The sequence below is a fragment of the Marmota monax genome, unplaced genomic scaffold (genome assembly GCF_021218885.2).
Source record: "Marmota monax isolate L192 unplaced genomic scaffold, Marmota_monax_Labrador192_F-V1.1 WCK01_AAM20220418_F8-fsc00034, whole genome shotgun sequence".
In the NCBI taxonomy this organism is placed as follows: Eukaryota; Metazoa; Chordata; class Mammalia; order Rodentia; family Sciuridae; genus Marmota; species Marmota monax.
Genome location: NW_026693934.1, coordinates 8,583,066 through 8,604,798, shown reverse-complemented (window position 1 = coordinate 8,604,798; position 21,733 = coordinate 8,583,066). Strand labels below are relative to the sequence as shown.

General features: G+C 44.7%; 1 protein-coding gene across 5 annotated transcripts; it reads right to left on the bottom strand.

Annotated features, from left to right (window-relative positions):
- Positions 1-2,087: 2,087 nt before the first annotated feature.
- On the bottom strand, positions 2,088-14,659 carry Ptpn18 (protein tyrosine phosphatase non-receptor type 18). Of its 5 annotated transcripts, XM_046463753.2 has the most exons (15): positions 14,305-14,639; positions 12,079-12,187; positions 11,830-11,906; positions 11,649-11,744; positions 11,529-11,567; positions 7,475-7,543; positions 6,582-6,644; positions 6,153-6,295; positions 5,734-5,800; positions 5,574-5,651; positions 5,390-5,479; positions 5,070-5,158; positions 4,250-4,452; positions 3,718-3,792; positions 2,088-3,495 (listed from the first exon to the last, which is right to left on the bottom strand). In XM_046463753.2, exons 1-15 carry the CDS (start codon positions 14,395-14,397, stop codon positions 3,428-3,430), a joined length of 1,359 nt encoding a protein of 452 aa, XP_046319709.1. In that variant the 5' UTR covers positions 14,398-14,639; the 3' UTR covers positions 2,088-3,427. The 5 variants fall into 5 exon arrangements, 4 of the variants coding, with proteins under 4 accessions (XP_046319709.1, XP_046319710.1, XP_046319711.1 ...); XM_046463754.2 differs by lacking the exon at positions 7,475-7,543 and having other exon boundaries at positions 14,305-14,637; XM_046463755.2 differs by lacking the exon at positions 11,649-11,744 and having other exon boundaries at positions 14,305-14,636.
- Between the last annotated feature and the right edge of the window lie 7,074 nt (positions 14,660-21,733).

Sequence of the window (21,733 nt, the reverse complement as noted above, 5' to 3'; positions counted from 1 at the left end):
TGATAATTTTGTGTTGCTAGGTGTCTTCCTACTTAGTGGGTCACAGGGACACAGTTCTTTCTCTTCAATTTCAGCAGAACTGTTCTTCTTTGTCTTCCCCCTCCCTTGCCTGAGGATTGAACCCAGGGGTACTTTACAGCCAAGCTATATTTTATTTTTAGACAGGGTCTCACTAAGTTGCCCAGGCTAGCTTCAAACTTGTGATCCTCCTGCCTCAGTTTCTAAGTTGCAGTGGATTACAGCTGTGCACCACCACACCTGGCTAGAACCTCTCTTCTTTCTATCCAGAATGAGCAGCTGAGAATTACATACATTTTATTCAGCTCAAACCTAATCCCTAAAAAAAATTAGCACAGTCCTGTCAACTTCAACCCCATAGTTCTGGTTTCTGGCCTCCAGGATAGACTCCAAGAGGCAGCTCTAATTGACCTCTGTTTCCTTTCTGGAGAGAACATGTCTCCTCAATCTGTCAGAGCACCTGCCTTTCAGGACACAACTGCTTTTCCCCTCTAGATCCATTTAAGTAATATTTCTGACTTTGAGGTTGGTCTATGCTTGGCCCTCCTCTGCTACCAGGAACCTGGGACCTCCTTCCTGCCTCTCTCCAACATAATCAGCCCCAACTTCCATCTAAGAGTTTGGACTCATGGTGACACCAGTTTCCTGTGACACTGAAAAACCCCAAAGTTTCTCTGCCCTCCCTGGTTTCTGTTGGTTGTGCTATTTCTTGGGCAGAGATCTTAGAGCACTTAAGTCATTGCAGCAAGCTTTGTAGCCAAGGAAAGCAAACTTCATCCTCCTTTTAGCAACACCCAAAAGGCAAATGGCTTGTGTCGGGACCAAGGTGAACCTGGGAACCCAGAGCCAATTATGGTCTGACATTCATGAAGCACAGCATGAGGATCATGAACTGAGATCCTGATTTGTTGTTTCACTGACTTCTCATAATAACTATGTGAGGGGTGTGTACCTGCCCATCATAGAGGCCTCAGTCTGTGCACAACATGGACGCAAGTCAGCTTTCCAACAGCCTGGTGAGAACAATGTACAAGCAGTGATGGTTAGGAGCCTGGATAAGCCTGATATCAGACAGACACTGACTTGTCTAGGAAGATCACATTGGGGGGGAGGAGCACAGAACAGAATCAGGGTTTTGGAAGAACTATGCATAAATTTAGTCTTATCTTTTTGTCCACCTAGAGATCTGTCTGATTTGAAGTTCTGTCTTTCTGGATGGGGCACTGTTTGACGTTCTGACTAGTGGTTCAGGTGTCTACCTGTCCATCCGGAGATCTTTCTGGATCAGTGGAAGTCTACCTGGGGGTCGGGTTGGCTGTTGTGTTTGTAACTGGAGGTCTGCATGTCTGTCCAGCCAGAGATCTGTTTAAGGGTCAGCTTGATTCTTGTCAAGCTAAGAGTCAGTGTGCCTGGGTTCCATTTTCCAGTGAGGTCTATCTTGGAGGCTCATCAGTATGTCTGGCTAGTGGCAGGTCCTTCTGGCTTGACAGGCTAGAGGTCTGTTTAGCTGACTACAAATGTGTCTGCCAAGCAGCAGTCTACATATGTCTAGTGATCTGGATCAAGAGCTAGGGGTCAGTCTGGTGGGACATCTGACTGGCTGAGATCTGTCTAGATAAGGTCTGATTTCATGGAGGGGTCCATCTATCTGAATATCTGAAGATGTGTGTCTACTCATTTGGGAGTTTTACCTGTCCACCTGGGGGATCAACTGTCTGATCAGTTGGTGTCCATCTAGCTGGGGTCTATCTAGCTGGGGGTCCATCTATCTCTGGCTAAGGGTAGTTTGTCACCTAACTTAAGGGTTCATTCATCAAATGGGAAATCCACTTATCTCATGGGCTGGGAATTCATCTATCTGATATCAGAGAGACTGTCTGCCATAAGCATCTGTTGGTTTGCAGTGTCTACTCAGCTGGCAGTTGGTCTGGATGGTGGAGATGGTGGATGGTGGAGGATCTACCCAAGTTGAGATATATCTCTGAGGGTCCATCTGTTTGGCCAATTGACTGCCTAATGGTTGTGAGTCAGCTTTTGTGTTATGTGACCAAAATACTCACCAAGGAAACTTAGAGTAGAAAAAGTTTATTTAGGGCTCATGTTTTCAGATGTCTCAGTTCACAGATGGCAGACTCCATTGCTCTGGGTCCAATGTGAGGCAACACATCATGGGAAAAGGGAGCAACAGGGGAAAGCTACTCAGCTCATGGCAGGGTCAGGAAGCAGAAAGAAGCAGAGAGAGGAAGGGCCACTGGCAGAACAACCCTTCCAGGGCACACCACCAATGACCCACCTCCTCCAGCCACAGCCCCATCTGTCTACAATTGCAATCTAGTCAGTCTATTCAATCTAAGATGGACTGATTAGATCACAGTTCTTACAATCTAATCAATTTACCTCTGAATATTCCTGCATTAACAGGAGCTTTTGAGGAACATATCATGTCCAAACATAACAAAGGTCCACCCAGTTGCCTGCCCAGCAGGAGCTACATCAATGTGTCTATTGAAACAGGGGTTCTGTGTTGGTGGGGACCGCCTGCCTGCTGGGGATCCATCTGTCTGGAGAGCTGCAAGTCTGGCAAGCTGACTGCGATATTTGTGCATTCGAGGATCTGTCTGTGTGGCTGGTGTTTATCTGACTGGAAATCTGTCCAGCTAGGAGGTTGGTCAGTCAGTTTGTCCACCTAGGGGTTGAGTTAGGGTCTGTCTAGCTGAGATGTCTGTGTATCTGACCAGGCTGGGAACCATTGGCTGTCTAGCTGGTGGAGGGGTCTGTCTTTTAGGGGCTCTGTCTGCTCAGTGGTCTCTTGAGATTCATCTCTCAGGCTGTTGGTTGGTCTCTCTCAGTAGGGTCCATTTGTCCAACAGTGGACTTATCCCACTGAAGGTCTGGCTGTTTTGGGGTCTGATTGGTGATCCATTTGTCTGGGGATCTTCTTGTCTGTCTGGGGTCAGTCTTCTTGGCTGTGGCTAGGCTTGGCTTGGACATGTCTGAATGGCTAGGGATCCATTCACATTTCTCGAGGTGGATCCATCTCTTTGAGTGAAGAAGGCTCAGATACTGAGGATGGGCCACCTATTATGCAGTGAGAGGGGAAGTCTCTGGCAGTCCATCTGTCCATTCTCATCTTCATAACTGGGGGAAATGGGTGGTGGTGGTGCCCATTCCAGGTGTTCTTTTTAGGATCTTCTCAGGGCAGCCTCACTAGGCATTAATTCCTACCTCTGTCACCCAGCCTCAAGTCTTGACTGCTGATCACTGGAGCAAAAATCCTCATATTCCCACCCCAATAAATTTTTATTTGGATCCAGACCCAGCATCCCATCCCCAACATATCCCACAGCAGAGTGGTGGCCAGCAGCAGTTCAAGCACACATGTAGAAACAGGTTGGTATGGATGCAGAGCTCACACCCGGGTCCACTCAGCAGGGGGGTCTCGGGGTCCTTTTGGCCTTCCAATGCGGAGATTGAAGCCTGAGACGGGAAGGGTGCCATAAGGTTTCACAGACACTCTACGGCCTGAAGAAGCAGGCAACTTGTGGAAGGTCCTCCGCAAGTTGGAGGTGTTCCGGTTTTCTGCAGCCACATCCACCGGACACCGATAGCCTGAGCCCCACACCCCATTTCTAAACCCCAAACTTCTGAGGTTCATCCAAAGCTGCAGAGTCCCAGCAAACCAGGTTCTACCAAACTTACCTAGCCCACCAGTCTGAGCTCCCTCTGTCACGTCCTCATAGGCATCAGGCCCAGCAGGGCTTTGATTAGCAGGAACTGTGGGCAGGAAATCCCCCCACAGGTCAGCTCAAGGAATCTCATAGTCCTCCACCTGGCATGGGGACACAGACTTCTAGGTCCCAGGAGGCAATCTGGTGTGTGTGGGGGTGCCTACCTGGAAAGGGTGTGTGCCAAAGGTGTGGCCAGGTTGGGGGGTGGTGGTGACATCCGCCTTTCGGGGACTACTTAGCCAAACAAGATTACACAGCCTGAGGCTGGACTGGGACCCTACAGCTGCTGGCCTGCGGAAGCTTCCGGGATGTCACCAAGAACTAGAAGGGGCGTGGCCAGGGAAACCTTGACGCCAGCTTCGGGGGCGTGGCCACACCGGGTTACTTGGCCAGGGGATGGGGTCCTCCAGGCCCACCCAGTACTGCGGAGCCCAGAAGGATGGGGTCCCGAAAAGGGCAGGTAGGTTTGGACTCTCCCCAAACCCACTATAGTCTTGACTCACCGCGGCCAGGCAGCGAAACCCGCTTGTCCTCTGTTTGTGCCCCGGGACGCTGGGTGCGTGACTTCACCTGGCTGTAGAGTGGCTTCTCCTCGGTGCTGTGCTCTTGCGCCACTGGCCCGGCGCCCGCGGGGGGCCGGCGCTTGTGCACTACAGCATAGGTGTCGGCCATGGGGACAGTAGGGGCCCCGGGCACCGAGATGCTCCTGCAGAGCCGGAGGGTGCAGAGGAAGTGAAACGGCAGCTCGGAGGGAGGGCGGAGGGGTGTGCATGCTCAGCCCAAACCGCGGCTTCCTTCCCGCCGGAGAGGAGGGAAGGGGCGGGTTGGCTCCGAGGCTGAGGGAGGAGTCTTTCGTTTTGTTTGTGTGAGTCGTCGGTCCCTAGCGCCCCGCCGGTAAGTGGGGTAAGTGGGTCGGATTGGTATTGAAGGGTGATCATTTCCGTGTAAATGTTTATTGAGTCAAAATACGAGGTAGTGGCATTTAAGTAAAGCCGGAGGGAAAGCCGAGGGCGAGTTTCGAGGGTGTAGGGTGAAGTTAGCTGCGGAGGTTTAACTGTGCGCACAGCACCCAACAGGAGACTCCAAGTGAATGGCATCCGGAAATATTTGTCAAATTAATTACTGACTTGGACGCAGAGACAACAGTACTGCTTGGATAAAGTGGTCTTCTCGGGGAGGGTTCCCAGAGTTCAGTTCAAAGAAAGGGCCAGCAAATACTTGGTGAACTGAACAGCAAAAAGGGGCTGGTTTTTCAAGAGAGTAAAGGGCTGGCCTTAGAGCCTGAGAAATTGAAAGGGAAGAATAAAGGGATGGCACCAGTACCTGAGCACTCCGCTTGGTGGGCGGGGTAAGGCAAGAAGGGCTGGAGAAGTCCAGAGGGAGAGGGCATCATCATAGAGTGGGACACAGTTCTGGGGCGGAAACAGGAGAGGGGAGTCATGAAGCTTTGGAAGAAAATGGCCAGCATCCTAATGGAGGAGGATCACTATGGATTCTGGAGGTAAGCTTAAGAGGGGACAACCTCCTAAGGGAGCCTGACAGAGGCACATACAGCCATCATAGATAGTGCCTGTTCTTAGAAGGAGTCAGGGGTTTGAGGGTGTTGAGGATGAGCAGGAAGAGATTGGGAATAGGTTCTGTACCTCCTTGAGGTTCTGGTAGTGGGGGCTGGTGGTCTGGAGTGCTGAGTAGAACATCTGAGCCACTGTGTGGTACAGGAACCTGTACTGCTCCTGTTGAGGTGAGGGCCATCAACAAGGGAACACAAGGGGAGGGGAATGGAAACCCAGCCTGTGTCCTTGGGTGTAAAGAGACCGCAGCTCACACCTCTGTCTGGACCGCTGCTGGTCGCTGCTTCCTTATCTCGAGGACCAGGTTGAAGAGGTTGAAGTTAGGTGGAATCATCTAGGGCAGAGAGAGGAGTGTGGTATGAGCTGGGCCTAGTGGATGTGGAGCACGCTGCACACACACAGATGGTCTACCATACCTGGGTCAGGAGCAACTGTCTGACGTAATCAACAATGCACAGGACTCCTGTCCGCCCGCAGCCAGCACTAACAGAAGGAGAATCCGAGCAAGCTCATCAGGATCAACCCAGGTATCTTTTAAAAGGAGCATTTGGGGTTGGGATGAAGGGAGACCCCTGCAGGACCTCTTGATTTACAGAATCCCCAGATTATGATTTCAGAGGAAAAACTTTTTAATCACATATATTTGCTGACCATAAGTTAGCAGGCAGTCTATCCTCAACAAATACTAACAGTTTCAGTCCATGCAGCATGAGCAAGTATGGCCCCAGGTTTTTCAAAACAGATGGAAAGCCAAACTTCCACATCCTGCTCTCCCTGCCTCACCTCCCTCCATCACCAGATCCTCATAGAACCTCATAGAACCCATTTACTAAACCTGCAGTGGACACAGAGAGGCCCCGGGCCACATCCTTGGAGGCGATGGGCTTCCTCCACCATGATAAGTATGTGGTCAGGATTGCTGGGGACCCCACGGTCTGGCCAGGACATATATTGCAGCTGGTGTACAGAACGGGATTCCTGAGATAGGAATAGAAAATAGAAAAAGCATTTATTGGGCATCTACTACTTGCCAGGCCTACTAGAAGTATCTTCCATTTATATCCACCAGATAGGGCTGGGGATGTAGCTCGTGGGGATGTAGCATAGGCAAGACCCTGGTTCCATCCTCAGTACCACAAAGATTTAAAAAAACAAATCATACGATAATAACTGAGGAGTATACTATTGTGAGTGCCCATTTTACAGAGCAGGAAACAGTCCTCCCCATGCAAGAGCCCCTTCACCACTTCTTCCCCTTTCATACCTTCTGGAATGTGACTTGAAGGGTCCTAAGAATGATATCTGCTTTCAACTGTGTCTCCTTTGTCTGAGTATGTGGAGTAAGTGGGAAGAGGAAGAAAAAAGAAGAGGGAGAACAAATGTGCCCCCAAACACATTTATACAAAACATTTTTGATGAGATATTGAATTTAAAACATTTAAAAAAATAATTTAATCCAAACATTCTCCAAAGCTGTCATGAAGGAAACATTTGAGAGAGGGGAGAATGAGGATTACACAAACCCAAACAAGCCTTGCTTTATAGATAACAAGAGATATTTTGGTTCTAAAGCAAAACAGTTTCATTATATTTATTTATTAAGCACTATGTATTTATTAAACATATGTGACTTGAGAGATTGTCCTGAGTTCTTTTGAAATGGTAAAAAAAGGGGCTGGGAATATAGCTCAGTTAGTAGAATGCTTGCCTCACATGCACATTGCCCTGGTTCAAATCCCAGCACCATAAAAAAAAAAAAAGGTTAAAAAAATAGATTTGAGGAACATGACTAGGCACATTTACATTACAGAGACAAATGATCTGAGCCAAAATAATGCTAGGGTTTGGAGTTGCAACTCAGTTTTAGAGTGCTTGCTTAGCATGCTCTAGGACCAGGATTCCATTCCCAGCACTGGGAAGAGAGAGAGAGAAAAAAAAAAAAAAAATGCTTGGGCAACACACATATATTGAGTTTTGATCATTTACATGCTGACACCAGAGCATTCTCTTGAGTATCGCAGAGTGTAAGGTGACTGGGGTAAAATGATTCATCCTTCTGCGCCCAGCCCAAATATTTACCACCTGTGTTTCTTTCTTGAAACCTCCCATAACACCCAAGGCCCATAGAACCCTGTTCCCACTGCTGCCCCAGCTCACCAGGGTGATACAGAAAAACCCAATCTGCAATGGCTTGTGCTCCTGGGCCCAGTAACGCTCACACTTTTTCTGCAAAAGTAAGGGAGGAAGGACAGGAAGTGAGGAGGGGGAGTCAGCTTCAGAGTTCCAGCTGCCACTGAACACCTCAGGTGTTGCTGGTAGAAGTGCAGGCAGCTGCAGCTGAAATGGAGGCTAGCCACAGAGCCATCTCATTAAACATGTGCAGGCCCCATGGAGGTGAGTTGTTGGCCCTGCAGGAGGAAGGCAGTCCAGGATACCCTCCAACTACAAGAGGCTAAAAAGCTAGATGAAATGCATGAGCCATTGTTGTCCATAATTGGTTGCTATGTGTTGCAGGACTGTGGTCGCTAAACAGACTACCTGGAGGCATTACTAGTCAGAAGGACATGAAGAGCCCAGTGATTCCACTGAATTGAAAAGTCAGAGATCATGGCTGAGGTAGATCAAGGTAGAATTTTCAGAACAAAGTTCTGGAAAGAACCATGCAAACAAAAGCAGAAAAAAACAAAAACCTGCTCCAGAAATATGTATAGTCCCCCCCACCTTCAGTCTTTGGCTGAATAATGATCTGAGAATGTATAACCAAGCAAGAAAAACTTCTCATGAAAGAATAAGCATCTGTAGGATGAATATTTCCTAGAGTTCACAATGGGACAGAAGTAATTTACATTCTCTTCAGCCAGAATAGAAAGACCTTCATTCAGTAGGATTCCCAGAAGTAATCACACATTCAAAGCAGAGCCAAATTAGTTCTAGAATAAAGGTTACCCTAGACCTGCCCTAAAAGCTTAAAAACAAACACCAGGGGCTGGAGGTATAGCTCAGTGGTAAAGGGCATGCTTAGCATGTGTGAAGTTCTAGGTTTAATCTCCAGCATCCTCCAAAACTGAAAACCCTTGAATGAAAGAAAGTTAAGTTCTAAAAGAAACTTAACTGCTCTTCTGAAAAAGCAAAATCTTCTTTAAAGGAAGAAAACAGAATCCAACACTTACTTGTGTAAAACTCAATATCAAGCATCTGATAAAAATTTACTTGACATACAAAGAAGCAGGAAAATGAACACCATAACCAGGAGAAAAAAATCAGTCTGACAGAAAGAGGCCCAGAAATAACAGATGAGGAAAGAAGCAAAGACCTTAAAATAGCTATTATAAATGTTATAAATATACTCAAAAGATGAAATGGAAAGCAAACATGATGAAGAATGAAATGAAAAATACAAAAAAAAAATCTAAATGGAACTTCTACAGAGGAAAAATAAAATATAAAAAATGCAGAATTCACTAATAGCAGATTAGACCACAGAAGGAAAAGTTCAGTGAACATGGAAGTATAGCAATAGTAACTATTTGAAATGAAAAAGAGAAGATTGGAGAAAAGTAAATAGAGAATGAGTTCCCTGTGGAAATACACCAAAAGGCCTAATATATGTATGCCTAGAATCCAAAAGGGAAGGAGAGAGGGGAGAACAGGAACTATATTTGAAGAAATAATACCTAAAATTTTTCCAAAATATGATGAAATAATGAACCTACAGATCCAAGAAAGTCAGTAAACTACAAGGACAATACATAAAGCTGTACCAAGGCAGATTATGACTGAATTGCTGAAAAACAGTTATAAAGAGAAAATGTTAAAAGCATCACATAAAAGTGCACTGATGAACAAAGATAAGAATGACAGCAAAATGTTTTCAAAAACATTTTGAAAGCCAGAAGTCAATGGTCTAACATCCTAAAATGCTGGGGGGATAAAAAAACATAAGCAGGGGGAAAACCAAGGGCTGGAGTGTAGCTCAGTGGTAGAGTGCTTGCCTAGCATGTGCAAGGTACAAACAAAATAAAACAATCAAAAAACAAAAACAAACAACAACAAAAAACCCAATAAAACCCAAACAGCTTTTCAGGCTAATAAAAGCTGAGAAAGTTTATTGTAAGTAGAACTGCACTATGAGAGAAAAATTAAAGTTAAGTTCTTCATACAAAAGGAACATGTTGCCAAAATGATATCTAAAATAATAAAGAGCAAAGAAAAAAGGTAGATAAAAGACTAGATGTAAAAAGAAAATGTCATATAGCAAATTAATAAACTATAAAACCCACACATGATCATCTGAATAGATGTTGTGGGGGGAGAATCTGACAAAATTCAGCACCCCTTCATGATAAGAACATGAAAGAAACTAGGAACAGAAAGGAAATTCCTCAATGTGATAAATAACTACAAAAAAAAAAAAAATCCACAGATAACATCATATTTAATGGTGGGAGACTAAAGCATAGGAAGAAGAAAAGTAGCACTTGCTACTTGTATTCAGCTTTGTACTGGAAATTCTATACAGTACAATTAAGAAAAAGAGATGGTGCCTGGGTGGTAGGGGAGGGAGGAAGAAACAAACAAACAAAAGGATGAGTATTGTGATTCCACTTACATTATGCACCTAGAATAGGCAAATTAAGAGGGACAGAAAAAATAGAAGAATAGGCTGGGCATGTAGCTCAATTGGTAGTGTTTGCCTTATATGCACAAGGCCCTGGGTTCAATCTCAAGTACCACCAATAAATAAATAAAAGTTAGAGGAGGCCAGGATCTGGGAGAAGGAGAGTGGGAAGTTGTTTAATAGATATAGAATTTATGTTTGGATACAGAATTTATGTTTGGGATGAAGAACAGGTTCTGGTACTGGATAGTGATTGATGGTTGCCCAACAATGTGCATGTACTTACTGCAATTGAGTTGTACACTTTAAATGGTTAGGGGGCAAATTCTACATGTATTTTACCATGATTTTAAAAAGACACAGTGGGATACCATTTCCTAGGATGGCTATAATAATAATAATAATAAAAAGGGCAAATGGTGAGGATGTGAAGAAATTAGAGACATAATACTTTGCTGGTGGGAAGGTAAATTGATATAGTTATATTATAGGAAATGGTTTGTCACTTCCTCAAAATGTTAAAAATAGAGTTACCATATGACCTAGCAATTCTACCACTTGGTACATATTCAAGAGAGATGAAAATATATGTTTACACAAAGACTTGTATGTAAATGGTTCATGGTAGCATTATTCCTAATAGCCCAAAAGTAGAAATAAATGGCTTATTGGATAAGCAAAATGTGATAGATACACTCAATAGGATATTATTCAGCAATAAAAGGAAGTATTGACACATGCTACAGTATGCATGAATATTAAAAACATGCTAAATGAAATACCAGTAACAAAAGACCACTATATGATTCCATTTGTATGCAATATCAGAGTAGGCAAATCTATACCAGGCCAAAAGTAGATTAGGAGTTGCTTGGGGCTCTAGAGATTGTTAGGAAATGGGCAGTGACTGCTTGTGGGCTGATGAAAATGTTCTAAAATTTCTTATGGGAATGGTTGTGTAATCATCAGGAATATACTAAAAACAATCGTACATTTTAAGTGGGTGAATTGTAACTAAATAAAGTGGTTTAAAAAGGTAATTGAAAGCTAAAACAATAGCACATTGTGGAGTGTATTTCATGTTTAGAATTATCTAGTGTGTTAGAAGTTGTTAAGAACTGTGAAGGAAAATGGCAACTCGGACAATGGGAATGCTGGAGTCTGAAATGGTGTGAGAGTACATGAGGGTCTCACTGAGGAAGTGAAGGCTGGAAGGAGGTGATGGGGAAGAAGGTTCCAGGCAGAGATAATATAATGGTCAAGGCACAAGCCTGAGGTACAGCTGAGCAATAGAGCCAGTGTGGTTTGAGCGAGTGGATAAAGAGAAGTAAAAATAGAGATCACAGCTCTACGAAGGAAATGGTCAGCATAAAGTGTCATGCTCTGTGAGGTGGTATGGGTGGGAAGCCCAGCAGGAGAGGGGTAAACAACACTGTGGGAAATGAGCCCCATGAACAGAAGGAAAAAAGATCAAGGCAAGATTAGAGAGAAGCAGTGGGTTCTCACTGAGTCCCAGTGACATCACTCCCACTGGGTTCTGGATTAGGGAGGAGTTAGTAAGAGTCAAGCACTCTGGGGGCTGAGGACACCTACCCGCCCATTCTCTGTCTCTCGACATGCCATCAGGATCACCTAGACAAAAAGAGTAAACAGAGATGGAGGTGATTTGGGTTAGTGGAAACTCAGAACCTTGTTTTCCTCCCTCAAGCTGACCTTGATCTCAAACTCCCAGACCAGGCGCCAGAAGTCTAGCAGAGTGTGAGGCAGGGGTCCTTGTGTAGCGATGTAGGACTGGTTTCCATCTGCGCCCTGGGAAAGGCCCATTCGCCGTTGAGATTCCACTGCCAACCTCCACCAACCCCAATCTGCCCCCTTTTCTGACCACTATCCTGACCTGGATGAAATTGCCATTGATGTAGTCGCCGTGCCCTTCCTCCTGGAGCAGGGAGAGGATCACGCGCGTCTGATCATCTGCCAGTGGGGGAGGCGAGAAACGTGGAATTGAGGGCGACGCGTGTGTCTAGGCTCAGACAGCCCCTTGGATGAAACCCGCATGCCCCGCCGGGAGCACATTAAGGGCCCACCGTGGCCTGAGGGTGTGTGTGGAGCCACACAGACTCCTCACAGAAGCCCTCCTACGTACATGGCACCACATCTTTGTAGCGGTTCTTCTGTATATTCTCTGGCCGACTGCCAACCTCGGTGGAGCGCACCCCATCAGCCTTCCAGGCAGCTGAGCGCACTCGGATGTCCTGGTGGGAGGCACAGTGAGGCAACAGGGAATGCAGGCAATGGAAAAGAGGAGCCAGGTCAGAGTCCTGGGACAAGAAGACACTTGGAATCCAAGGCAATGGTCTGGGGTGGTGGTGGTGGTGAGGGGGTGGAGGAAGGGTAGTGAGTGCAGACTCCAAGAGGCACAAGCCTAATAATAACAACAGTACAATAATAACAGCAGACCAGAACCCTTCTTTGTGCTAAGCTCTGCTCAGGTCATTTAATCATCACAAGGTCCCTTTGAAGTGGGTGCTGTTATTGCATCCTCACTGTGCAGATAAGAAAGTTAATTCACACATGCCTGAGGGGCTTGCCAAAGGTCCCACCCAGGAGGCTTTGGCAAAGAACCCAGATTTAGCCCCTGCTCACTCAAATCAGTATTTTTATCATGTACTCCCCGCCCCCCCCCCCTTTCTGGTACTGGGGATTGCACCCAGGGGCACTCTACCACCAAGCTACATCCCCAATCCTTTTTATTATTATTTTTTAAATTTTGAGACAGGGTCTCCCTAAGTTACCCAGGCTGGCCTCAAACTTGCAATCCTTTTGCATCAGCCTCTGGAGTCAAAAGGATTACATGTGTGAGCCACTGCACCTGGGTAGTCTGCGTTATGCTGTATTGTAAGCAATAATAATTGGAATGAAATATGTATTATTTAATATAATAAAACAATTTACAATATATGTGAATTGTAATGTACACTATTTATGTAATAAGGTAACTTCTTATTGGTAGATTATCAGGTATTCATAACCATAATGATAATAATACCTTCCAAGCCACCATTGCAAGTGGTCACCTTTCCAAATGCTTTACTTATGCTCATCAGTAATTTAAGCCTTGATGGTCACCATTCTGTAGTGGGCAACGCTAATAGGAATTTCTACTACACAGATGAGAAACCAAGGCCTGGGAGTGCAGAAGTCAGGATTGGGACAAGGATACCCTCACCACCCAGCATTTCACTTTGGGGCCCTCAGCAATGCTCGCTTCATTGACTCTGTAGTGGTTATATACCACATCGATATTATATGTTTATGTATATTTTTATATTTATAAATTATATATTTTACATTTACTCTATTTCTTATATACTACAGAATTTTTACATGTGTAAGTTATTTATATTTATTTATATTTTATACTTACGTCCACTCCTTACTTTATATTTACTCACAAATTCATTGAATATCTTTGGTGTTTATTAGATTTATATTTGTTGTATTGTTTTTTGAAGTTATGTGATGTTTGTTGTGTAAATCACCTTTTTAAAATCACATTTATTTTTATACATTTATATATTACATATTTCTAAATTTGATACATACCATCATATATCAGGTTTGAGTATTTGTACAGTATGTTTCTATGTTTGGTACGTAAGATACATTTTAAATATTTTATTGCCTGTAGTATGCCCATGCCTAGGGTGCTTCTTACTCTAGCGTTAAGCTTTGATTGTATTACCCTTATTGAAATATTTAGAATCTTTTAAGTCGTGACAAAGGCACCTAGGAAGTGGGCCCCAAAGGTTATGCTAGACACTTTTACCTACACTTTTTAATTCTCAGTTTGGTCATTAACGTCCCCACTTCAACAAGGAGGCTGAGACCAGAGGGATCCGAAAAGCCCTGGCTATCGGTGTCCTTCACCCACGTCCTTCATCCACTCCGCGTTAGAGCCTCCCTGTTCCTCTTCCTCCCGTTCCTTGGAATCACAGGGTGACCCAGGTCGTCAGGTGTAGCCTGGGTGTGGGACTTCCAGCGCAGGTGTGCCATCGCCCTCTTCTACTGCACCTGCGTGGCCTGCCCTGCCCAACAGGGGCATTGTTCCCCAAGTGCGACCAGGACACTGGGTCCCGAGTGTGTATGAACCCTCCAAGCGGGCCGTGGACTTTGTTCTCTGGGGACCTGTAGGCAGGGCGAAGACAGCGCGAGAGAGCTAGAGGTGTGAGGGAGAGGAAAACAAGAGACCTCGAGGCAGGGAGACAGCCCAGGACAGCCAGAGCCTACAAAGTGCACAGGACAGACGTGGGGACCGTCCAGGGTAAGGAGCCGAAACGCGCCTCCCAGTTGTACACATTCACCCACTCACACTGAACTCCGCGGCCAGAACCTCCCCCTTCAGGCCGCCCTGTTCCTCCAGCTGCTCCAGAAAGCTCCTCGCCGCGTCCAAATTGTGGCTCATGGCACCGTCCGCCAGCAAGGTCCCGTCCAGTAGATGCGCTCAGCGCTACCAGCTAGTGTAGACACTGAGGGAGGCGGAGGAAGGCTGCCGGGGCTCCGCCTTCGTTGTAACCAACCATTGGAAGACGGGCGACAGCTGGCAAGGCGCACCCAGGAGCCAATGGCACTCGAAACTCGCCCTGTCCCGCCCACAGGCGCCTGAGCTGCTTTGGCTGCTGGAGCCTTAGGTCCTTGAGCGTTGGATTGGTGAGTACAGCTCTAGCGCTTCTCTCCGTTTTTTTTTTTTCTTTTTTGATTGCTGCTTCCGCTGGTTTAGTCGGCACTCTCCTACTGTCACTTCCTCTCCCCCTTGAATTCCGGATCTTCGCCCCTCCTCTGTGACTAGTCAAGTTCTGAGCGGATGAAACCAGGTCTCGGACCAGGTCTCCTGGAAGTCAGGCTGCATTGAGGACCAAAACAGGGTAGTGCAGCAGCCATCAGTAGAGATGGTGGCCGAGATCACGCTACTTCTCCCCACCCCGGGGAACTTTAGCATGGGATGTCCCGCTCAGTGTGCTCCATTTGGGTCCAAAGAAGGTCCGGGTGGGGAGACCGCGAGGAGGAATGATTATCGTACTTTGGAAAAAGCGAGAGGAGATGGAAGTTTCTATATCTGTATTTCCTCAGGTTTTTCCTATTTCGAGACCGGCTGGGAAGGGCTGGAGGACACAAGGATCCAGTTTTAACTTGAGAATCTCTATCCTCACAAACCTGCCAGGGAAACAGAATTGAGGCACTGGAAATGCATTCTAGAGGATAGGAGTTCTCAACCCCTTTAAAAGAGCTGCTTTTTCTGTCGCCACATCAGAAAATGTACAGGATGTATAATCACTGGAAGGTCAGGAGGATGGAGAAATAGCTGCTGTCCCTGTTTCCTAGGTCTTGGAGGGGAGGAAGGAGAGAGTGGTTGGGTGCCAAGGAGCCTGACAAGAACAGGCTTGGGTAGATGGCTTGGGTAGATCTGTCGCTGGGGTTATGGAAATATTTCTAGGGGAGTCATTGGAGGGGGCATCATCAGTGGAGGTCAGTTTGAGGTGGTTGAGGTGTCAAAGTGTCACTGGGACAGGACAAGACACTGAAAGGTCAACAAGGTCATTATTAACAGGTTGTCAATTCAATTCATTACAAATCATGTTTGTCAGGGATGAACAAATATTTTAATTGGTATAGTATAATTATACATAATAGTGGGATTCATTGTGCCATATTCCTATATGCACATAATTTGATCATTCTCATTCCCCAGTACCTTACCTTTCCCTCCTTTCCTTAGGGATTAGCAAACTTTCAAAAGGCCAGATAGGAAGTGGCTTTGCTTTCTCTGTTCTCTTGTCCCAGCTGCTTCCCTCTGCTATGAAAGCAGTCAGATATTTAAATTTAAATTTTTTTTTTTTTTTTTTTTTTTTTGTGGTCTGCAGACTAGTTTGCTGGCTGTGGCTTAAGTGAGAGATCAAAGTGAGTCATCAAACAACTGGAGTTATTCTGCTTATTGTGGGGTCACTGGGAGTCCCCTCCAGTTAGTGTTTAATATTTAGCAATTCCATCTTTTTGAGTGTTCTAATGAGGCCATAGGGTGTTAATTATAATCACTGGAAGGTCAGTGGTTTGTTTGGGGCAAGAAAGTGCCTAGCAATGAAAGTAACTGAGGGACTATTGGGATTTGGAATATTATTTTTAATTACTGAGGATTCAGAAGTTAGACAAGTGATGAACAGTTCCTGCTCAGTATTTGTTAAAAAAATTTTTTTTTAGTTGTAGGTGGACACAATGCCTCTATTTATTTATTTTTATGTGCTGCTGAGAATCAAACCCAGTACCTCACATATACTAGGTGAATGCTCTACCGTCTAGCCACAACCCCAGCCCCTCCTGCTCAATATTAGTGAATGCCAGTGGAATCATTCGTTTCGTGGATGGGCATTGGTTGCTGGTCTCAGTGGGGTGGGACACAATATTGTGAACTTGTAGAAAAAGATTTTCTGGGGGAGTCATGGAGGTGTGAGTTATTTTATGAGCGAGTAACTGAGGTATCATGAAAGGTCTCAGTGGACTATTGTGATATAGATCAGTGGTCACTGAAGACTGGGTGGTGCCTGGAAGGAGTAGCAACAGTGAGGGGTCACTGGCATATCTATGGTGGTAAGCAAGGGACAGGAAGACTGACCTAGTGATTGCTGGCTAGTTAGGGATTTTCTGTTCAAATAGGGCTGAGTCTGTTTGCCTGACTGGGAAGCCTTGGCAGGATCTGTCTGTCTAGAAAACTGGATCCTGCTGAGGGTATCATTTTCAGGCCGATGTCTGTCTTACTGGTGGAGAGTAAGTCTTTCTGTCCAGCTGAAGGCCTACTGGGTGGGTCAGCTTTCCACTGAGATAACATCTTTGTCCATTTAGGGGGAGGGGTTCTGTTTTCTGCTTGATTGAGGTCCACCTTTCAATAAACTGGGGAGACATGGTCCATATTTCTTTCTGGCCACAGGTCTATCTGGATGTCCGGTTGATTTTTTTTTTCTCCCACACACCCAGGAATCTCCCCATTTGTCTGGCTATCTGTTCAGCTGGGAGTCTGTTTTCCCTGGGATTTTGCCTGTTCACCCAAAAGTCTGCCTGGTTGGTTGGCTTTCTATTGAGAGAGAGCTTTTTGCCTATCTGGCTGAGGATCTGAGGGACTAGCCAAAAACTGCCTTGTGGCCTGTGAACATTTACTTGTGATATCAGCTGGGTTGGGTGTCTGTCCTTTCTGGTCAGAAGTCCACCTTCACTTCATGACCCCTCTTGTTCAGTCTGTTTGCCCTCTTGATGCTTAACTGTCCCTCCATGCCTTCCCAGCATCCCAGTGTTCCTGGTCTGCTCTCTGTTCAGCTCAGGAAGGGTATGGGAGATGGTAAGATCCCACAGACTTTCCCCAGTAGCCTTGGCCAACCCCACCACTCCTTTCTCCCAGAGGAGTACAGTTTCTTGCTATCAGATTTGCTGCTGCAGGTGGTCCTCCTGTTTCCTGATACTAGCAGTCACCTACAGTGAGAGCTGTTATCACTCTTGAGCTCAGAGTGCTTGCTGCATAGGCCATTCAACAAGCTTAAGACTGGATGCTGGGCTGGGGATGTGGCTCAAGCCGGTAGCGCACTCGCCTGGCATGCACGTGGCCCGGGTTCGATCCTCAGCACCACATACAAACAAAGATGTTGTGTCCGCCGAAAACTAAAAAATAAACATTAAAAAAAAAAAAGACTGGATGCTGGTCAGTGCTCATCTACACCTGCACAATGCTATCAGAAGCCCAACCTGCACTGAAGTTGTAAAGGTAATGAAAAACTATGGTGGAGAAATTTGGCAGGCACATCTTAACTCAGGAAGCTTATGAGGAGATTTGAGATGACTGACGTTCCAAGGTTATGGTTTTTCTCTAGGTTCCTTGTTTGTTAGACTAGAAAAATAAAAGGGGATGGGGCAAAGACAAGTAAAAAAAAATTTCCCACTGCTGTACTTTGTTAAAAACCTCAGGTGGTTAAAGAAGAAATTATGGCATTTGCAGGTAATTGGATGGAGCTGGAGAATATCATGCTAAGTAAGATAAACCAAAACCAAAAAACCAAAGGTGGAATGTCTTCTCTAATAAGTGGATGCTGACCCATAATAGGGGTTGGGTAGGGAAGAATGGAGGAACTTTGGATTGGGAAGGGGAGGGGAAGGAGTATGGGGGTGGGAAGGGCGCTGGAATGAGATAGACATTATTACCCTCTATGCATATATGACCACATTACCGGTGTGACTCGGCACCATGTACAGCCAGAGGATGAGAAGTTGTGCTTTATTTGTGTACAATGTGTCAAAATTCATTCTGTCATATATCACTAATTAGAACAAATTTAAAACAAACCAAAAAACCTCAGGCTGAGTGAACTGTCCCACTGGCCCATCTATAAGTCTAGCATTTAGCAAACCATTTGGAGAACCATCCTCCTTTCCAGTTACAAGCAGGAGTATCTGCATACAGTAGTGCCAGGGAGATTAGTCTCTTTTGTAGTTTTTGCCAGGCTCCTTCAAATCTCCTCAGAGGTTGCAGTTTTCAGTATTCTGAATCCCTCCTGGATACTCCCTGGGTCAGGTATCAGCAGCTCCTGGTTGTGGGAACACAGTCTAAGGAGAAAGCCATCCTACCCTTTTGGCCCCACTGCCAAAACTCCCAACTTCCAGCCATTTGTGAAGGAAGGGGTTCTACCTTTAGGACCTGCCCTGCAATTCTGCTTCAGGAAATGGGGGAAAATCCTTGGGAATTGCACGGCATGTCTTCTCCCCATCTTAAAAAAATGAAATCCTAAAACTGCATTATTATCAACTTTTCCCCAGGCTGGTCACCTCTCTAGGGCAGAACCTGGACATCTGCATTAGCCAGAGTAGGCCCCATATATTTCTCTTAGAGGAAATACATCCAGGCAAAGAAGTGCTACTACATTATTGCTGGAGGCACCCCCAGGGCCTCTGATCTATGCAATTGGCCAGGTACCTGTGACCCTGGCCTGCCCCGAAAAGAAGAGTGTTAAGTGCATTTAGGTGGAAGCCCACTAAACTGGCTGCAGTGAACACCTTACCCCCTATCCTATGTTCTTTCCTAAGACATACTAGAAGGAAATTTTCTGATCTAAGAACATGCCCTTAAGGCTTTTGATATTTAGTTTCAGAAGTCTGTAATCTGAGACTGCTTTGATCTATCAGAGATGGAAAAAGCTGGAACATGGCTGGTAAAGGTATGGGATATTGAAGTTGTAATAAGAACTGAAGAGGAAGATCTTGTATTAGCTCTAAAAACACCTCTACACATTATCTCTTTGATTCAATACAGAGTGCTAGTAATTGGCACAAGGGATTCACTCCAACAGCTGCTCAGTGAGCATCATAGTTTGTAGCACCAAAAGGAAAACTATGGAGATACCCAACAGGGCTACAGTTGTAGAAATTAGGGTATACCAAGAGTAGGATACAATGCTTTTTAAAAATATACATGCTGAACATTTTAGTATACAAGTTGGTTTGGAAATAAGTACATACTTGTAAAATCATTACTACAATCAATGCTGTAAAGAGATCCTCCTGTTCAGCCTCCAAAGTAGCTGGAACTACACCTTGTCCAGCTGTAAGCAACATGATATAGTATTTGACCTTCTGTGTTTGGCCTTATTTGACTTGGTATGATGCTCTTGAAGTTCATGTGTGGTATGTGTATTCCATATTTTCCTTTTCATTTGGCCATTAATGACCTCATTTCTGTATCTTGGCTATTATGAACAATGCTGCAATGAACATGAGATAACCTCTTCCAGATACAGATTTCATTTCTTTTGGATGTATACCCAGAAGTGGGATTGCCAGGTGGAATGGAAATCCTTTTTTTTTAAAAGAGAGAGAGAATTTTTTAATATTTATTTTTTAGTTTTCAGCAGACAAAACATCTTTATTTGTATGTGGTGCTAAGGATCGAACCCAGCGCCACGCGCATGCCAGGCGAGTGCGCTACCGCTTGAGCCACATCCCCAGCCCTGGAATGGTAATTCTAGTTTTAATATTTTAAGAAACCACCATCCTGATTTCCATAAAGGCTGTTCCAGTTTCCATTCCTACCAGCAGTGCACAAGAGTTCCTTTTTCTCTACATCCTTGCCAATTTTTAAAAAAATATAATTACCCTAACAGATGTGAAGTGATATCTCACTGTGGTTTTGATTTGCATTTCCCTGATGATTAGTGGCATTGAGCATTTTTTCATATACCCTTTGGTTATTTATGTCTTTGGAGAAATGTCTATTCAGGTCCGTGGACATTTTCAAAAATTAGGTTGTTTCTTTGCTGTTGAGTCATTTGAGTTCCTTTAAAATCTAATCCAAAGTCTTGATTTTAGGAGATGGGACCCTGGAAAGAGATTAGATCATGAGGATTCTGCACTCATGAATGGGATTAGTACCCTTAAGAAAGAGGTGTGAGGGAGCTTGTTCACAACTTCCACCTTGTGGGGACACAGCTATGAAAAAGCAAGTAGACTCTCACCAGACATTTAATCTGCAGACACCATGGTCTTGAACTTCCCAACCTCCAGGTCTGTAAGCATATAAATTATCCAGTTTATGGCACTGTAGCAGCAAATTGAACTAGGATAATAACCCTTTATCAGATAGATGGTTTATGTGTTTTCTCCCATTTTTAGATGTGGCATTGAGAAAGTTCTTGAGGTAGATATTAAAGAAGCATGTAGAAAGGGCCTTACACTTGTGTATGAACTAAATGTAGAAAGAGCCTTACAACTGTGTATGAACTACATTATCTCCAGAAGGATGGATATCTTCCTGGTGCATTGGGCTTACAAAAAGGAGGGGGATTCTTCTGTTACTGTGGGCAAACATTTACTGGCCAGTGAACTGCTTCCTGAGTTCTATGATTTTCTTTGGAGTGTGGAAGGCACTTGGATTTTTTTCTCTAAGTGTAAAAGCAACATATCTGAAAACATACATTACTGTGCATGGTGGAAAATAAACCACCTTCTTAGTCCTTCTACTTTCAAATCCAGCTCTATGCTCCAGAGATTATTACTATTGGCTTTTTAAAGTACCTGGCCAGATATTTCCTATTCATGATACATAATTGTCCCTCCCTTATCCTTTGGAGATACATTCCAAGACCCTCACTGGATGCCTGAAAGCCCAGATAGTACTGAATGCCATATATAATGTTTTTTTTTCTTTACATGCCTATAATAAAGTTTAGTTTATAAATTAGGCATAGTAAAAGACTGACAACAGTTAAAGCATAACAAAAAATTATGTGAGTATTGTTTTTTTCTTTTCTAAAATATCTCATTGTATGTACCCCTGTTGACCAAGGATAAGAGATAGGAGATTACTGTACTCATATTTTAATTAATTAGTTGGTATTGGGGAGATTGAACTCAGGGGTGCCTAACCACTGAGTCACATCCCCAGCCCCTTTTTCTTTTTTATTTTGAAACTGGGTCTCACTAAGTTGCTGAGGCTGACTTTGAACTCATGATCCTCCTGCCTCAGCCTTCCAAGCTGCTGGGATGACAGGTATGTACTACCATGCTGGGGTTATCATCTTGTACGTTTATTTTTAACTGTCAGTTTTTGCCTTTTTTTTTTTTTAATCTGAGGGATCATGTTTGCACATGATTCTGAACCTTGCCATCTTTCCCTCTAATGATAACACTAGGATGCCACAAGTTGTTTGGGCTTTCAAGTGTGTTGTTATCTGCCTCCTTTTCATCATGTGGTTTCCTGCTTTTATTACTATATG

Coding starts and splice junctions, on each gene's coding strand:
- Ptpn18 (XM_046463753.2), bottom strand. CDS start 14,397: ATGAGCCACAATTTGGACGCGGCGAGGAGCTTTCTGGAGCAGCTGGAG. Junction 7,544..11,528: donor GAGAGACAGAGAATGGGCGG/GTAGGTGTCCTC, acceptor TTACTTTTGCAG/AAAAAGTGTGAGCGTTACTG. Junction 6,645..7,474: donor GGTTTTTCTGTATCACCCTG/GTGAGCTGGGGC, acceptor CCACATACTCAG/ACAAAGGAGACACAGTTGAA.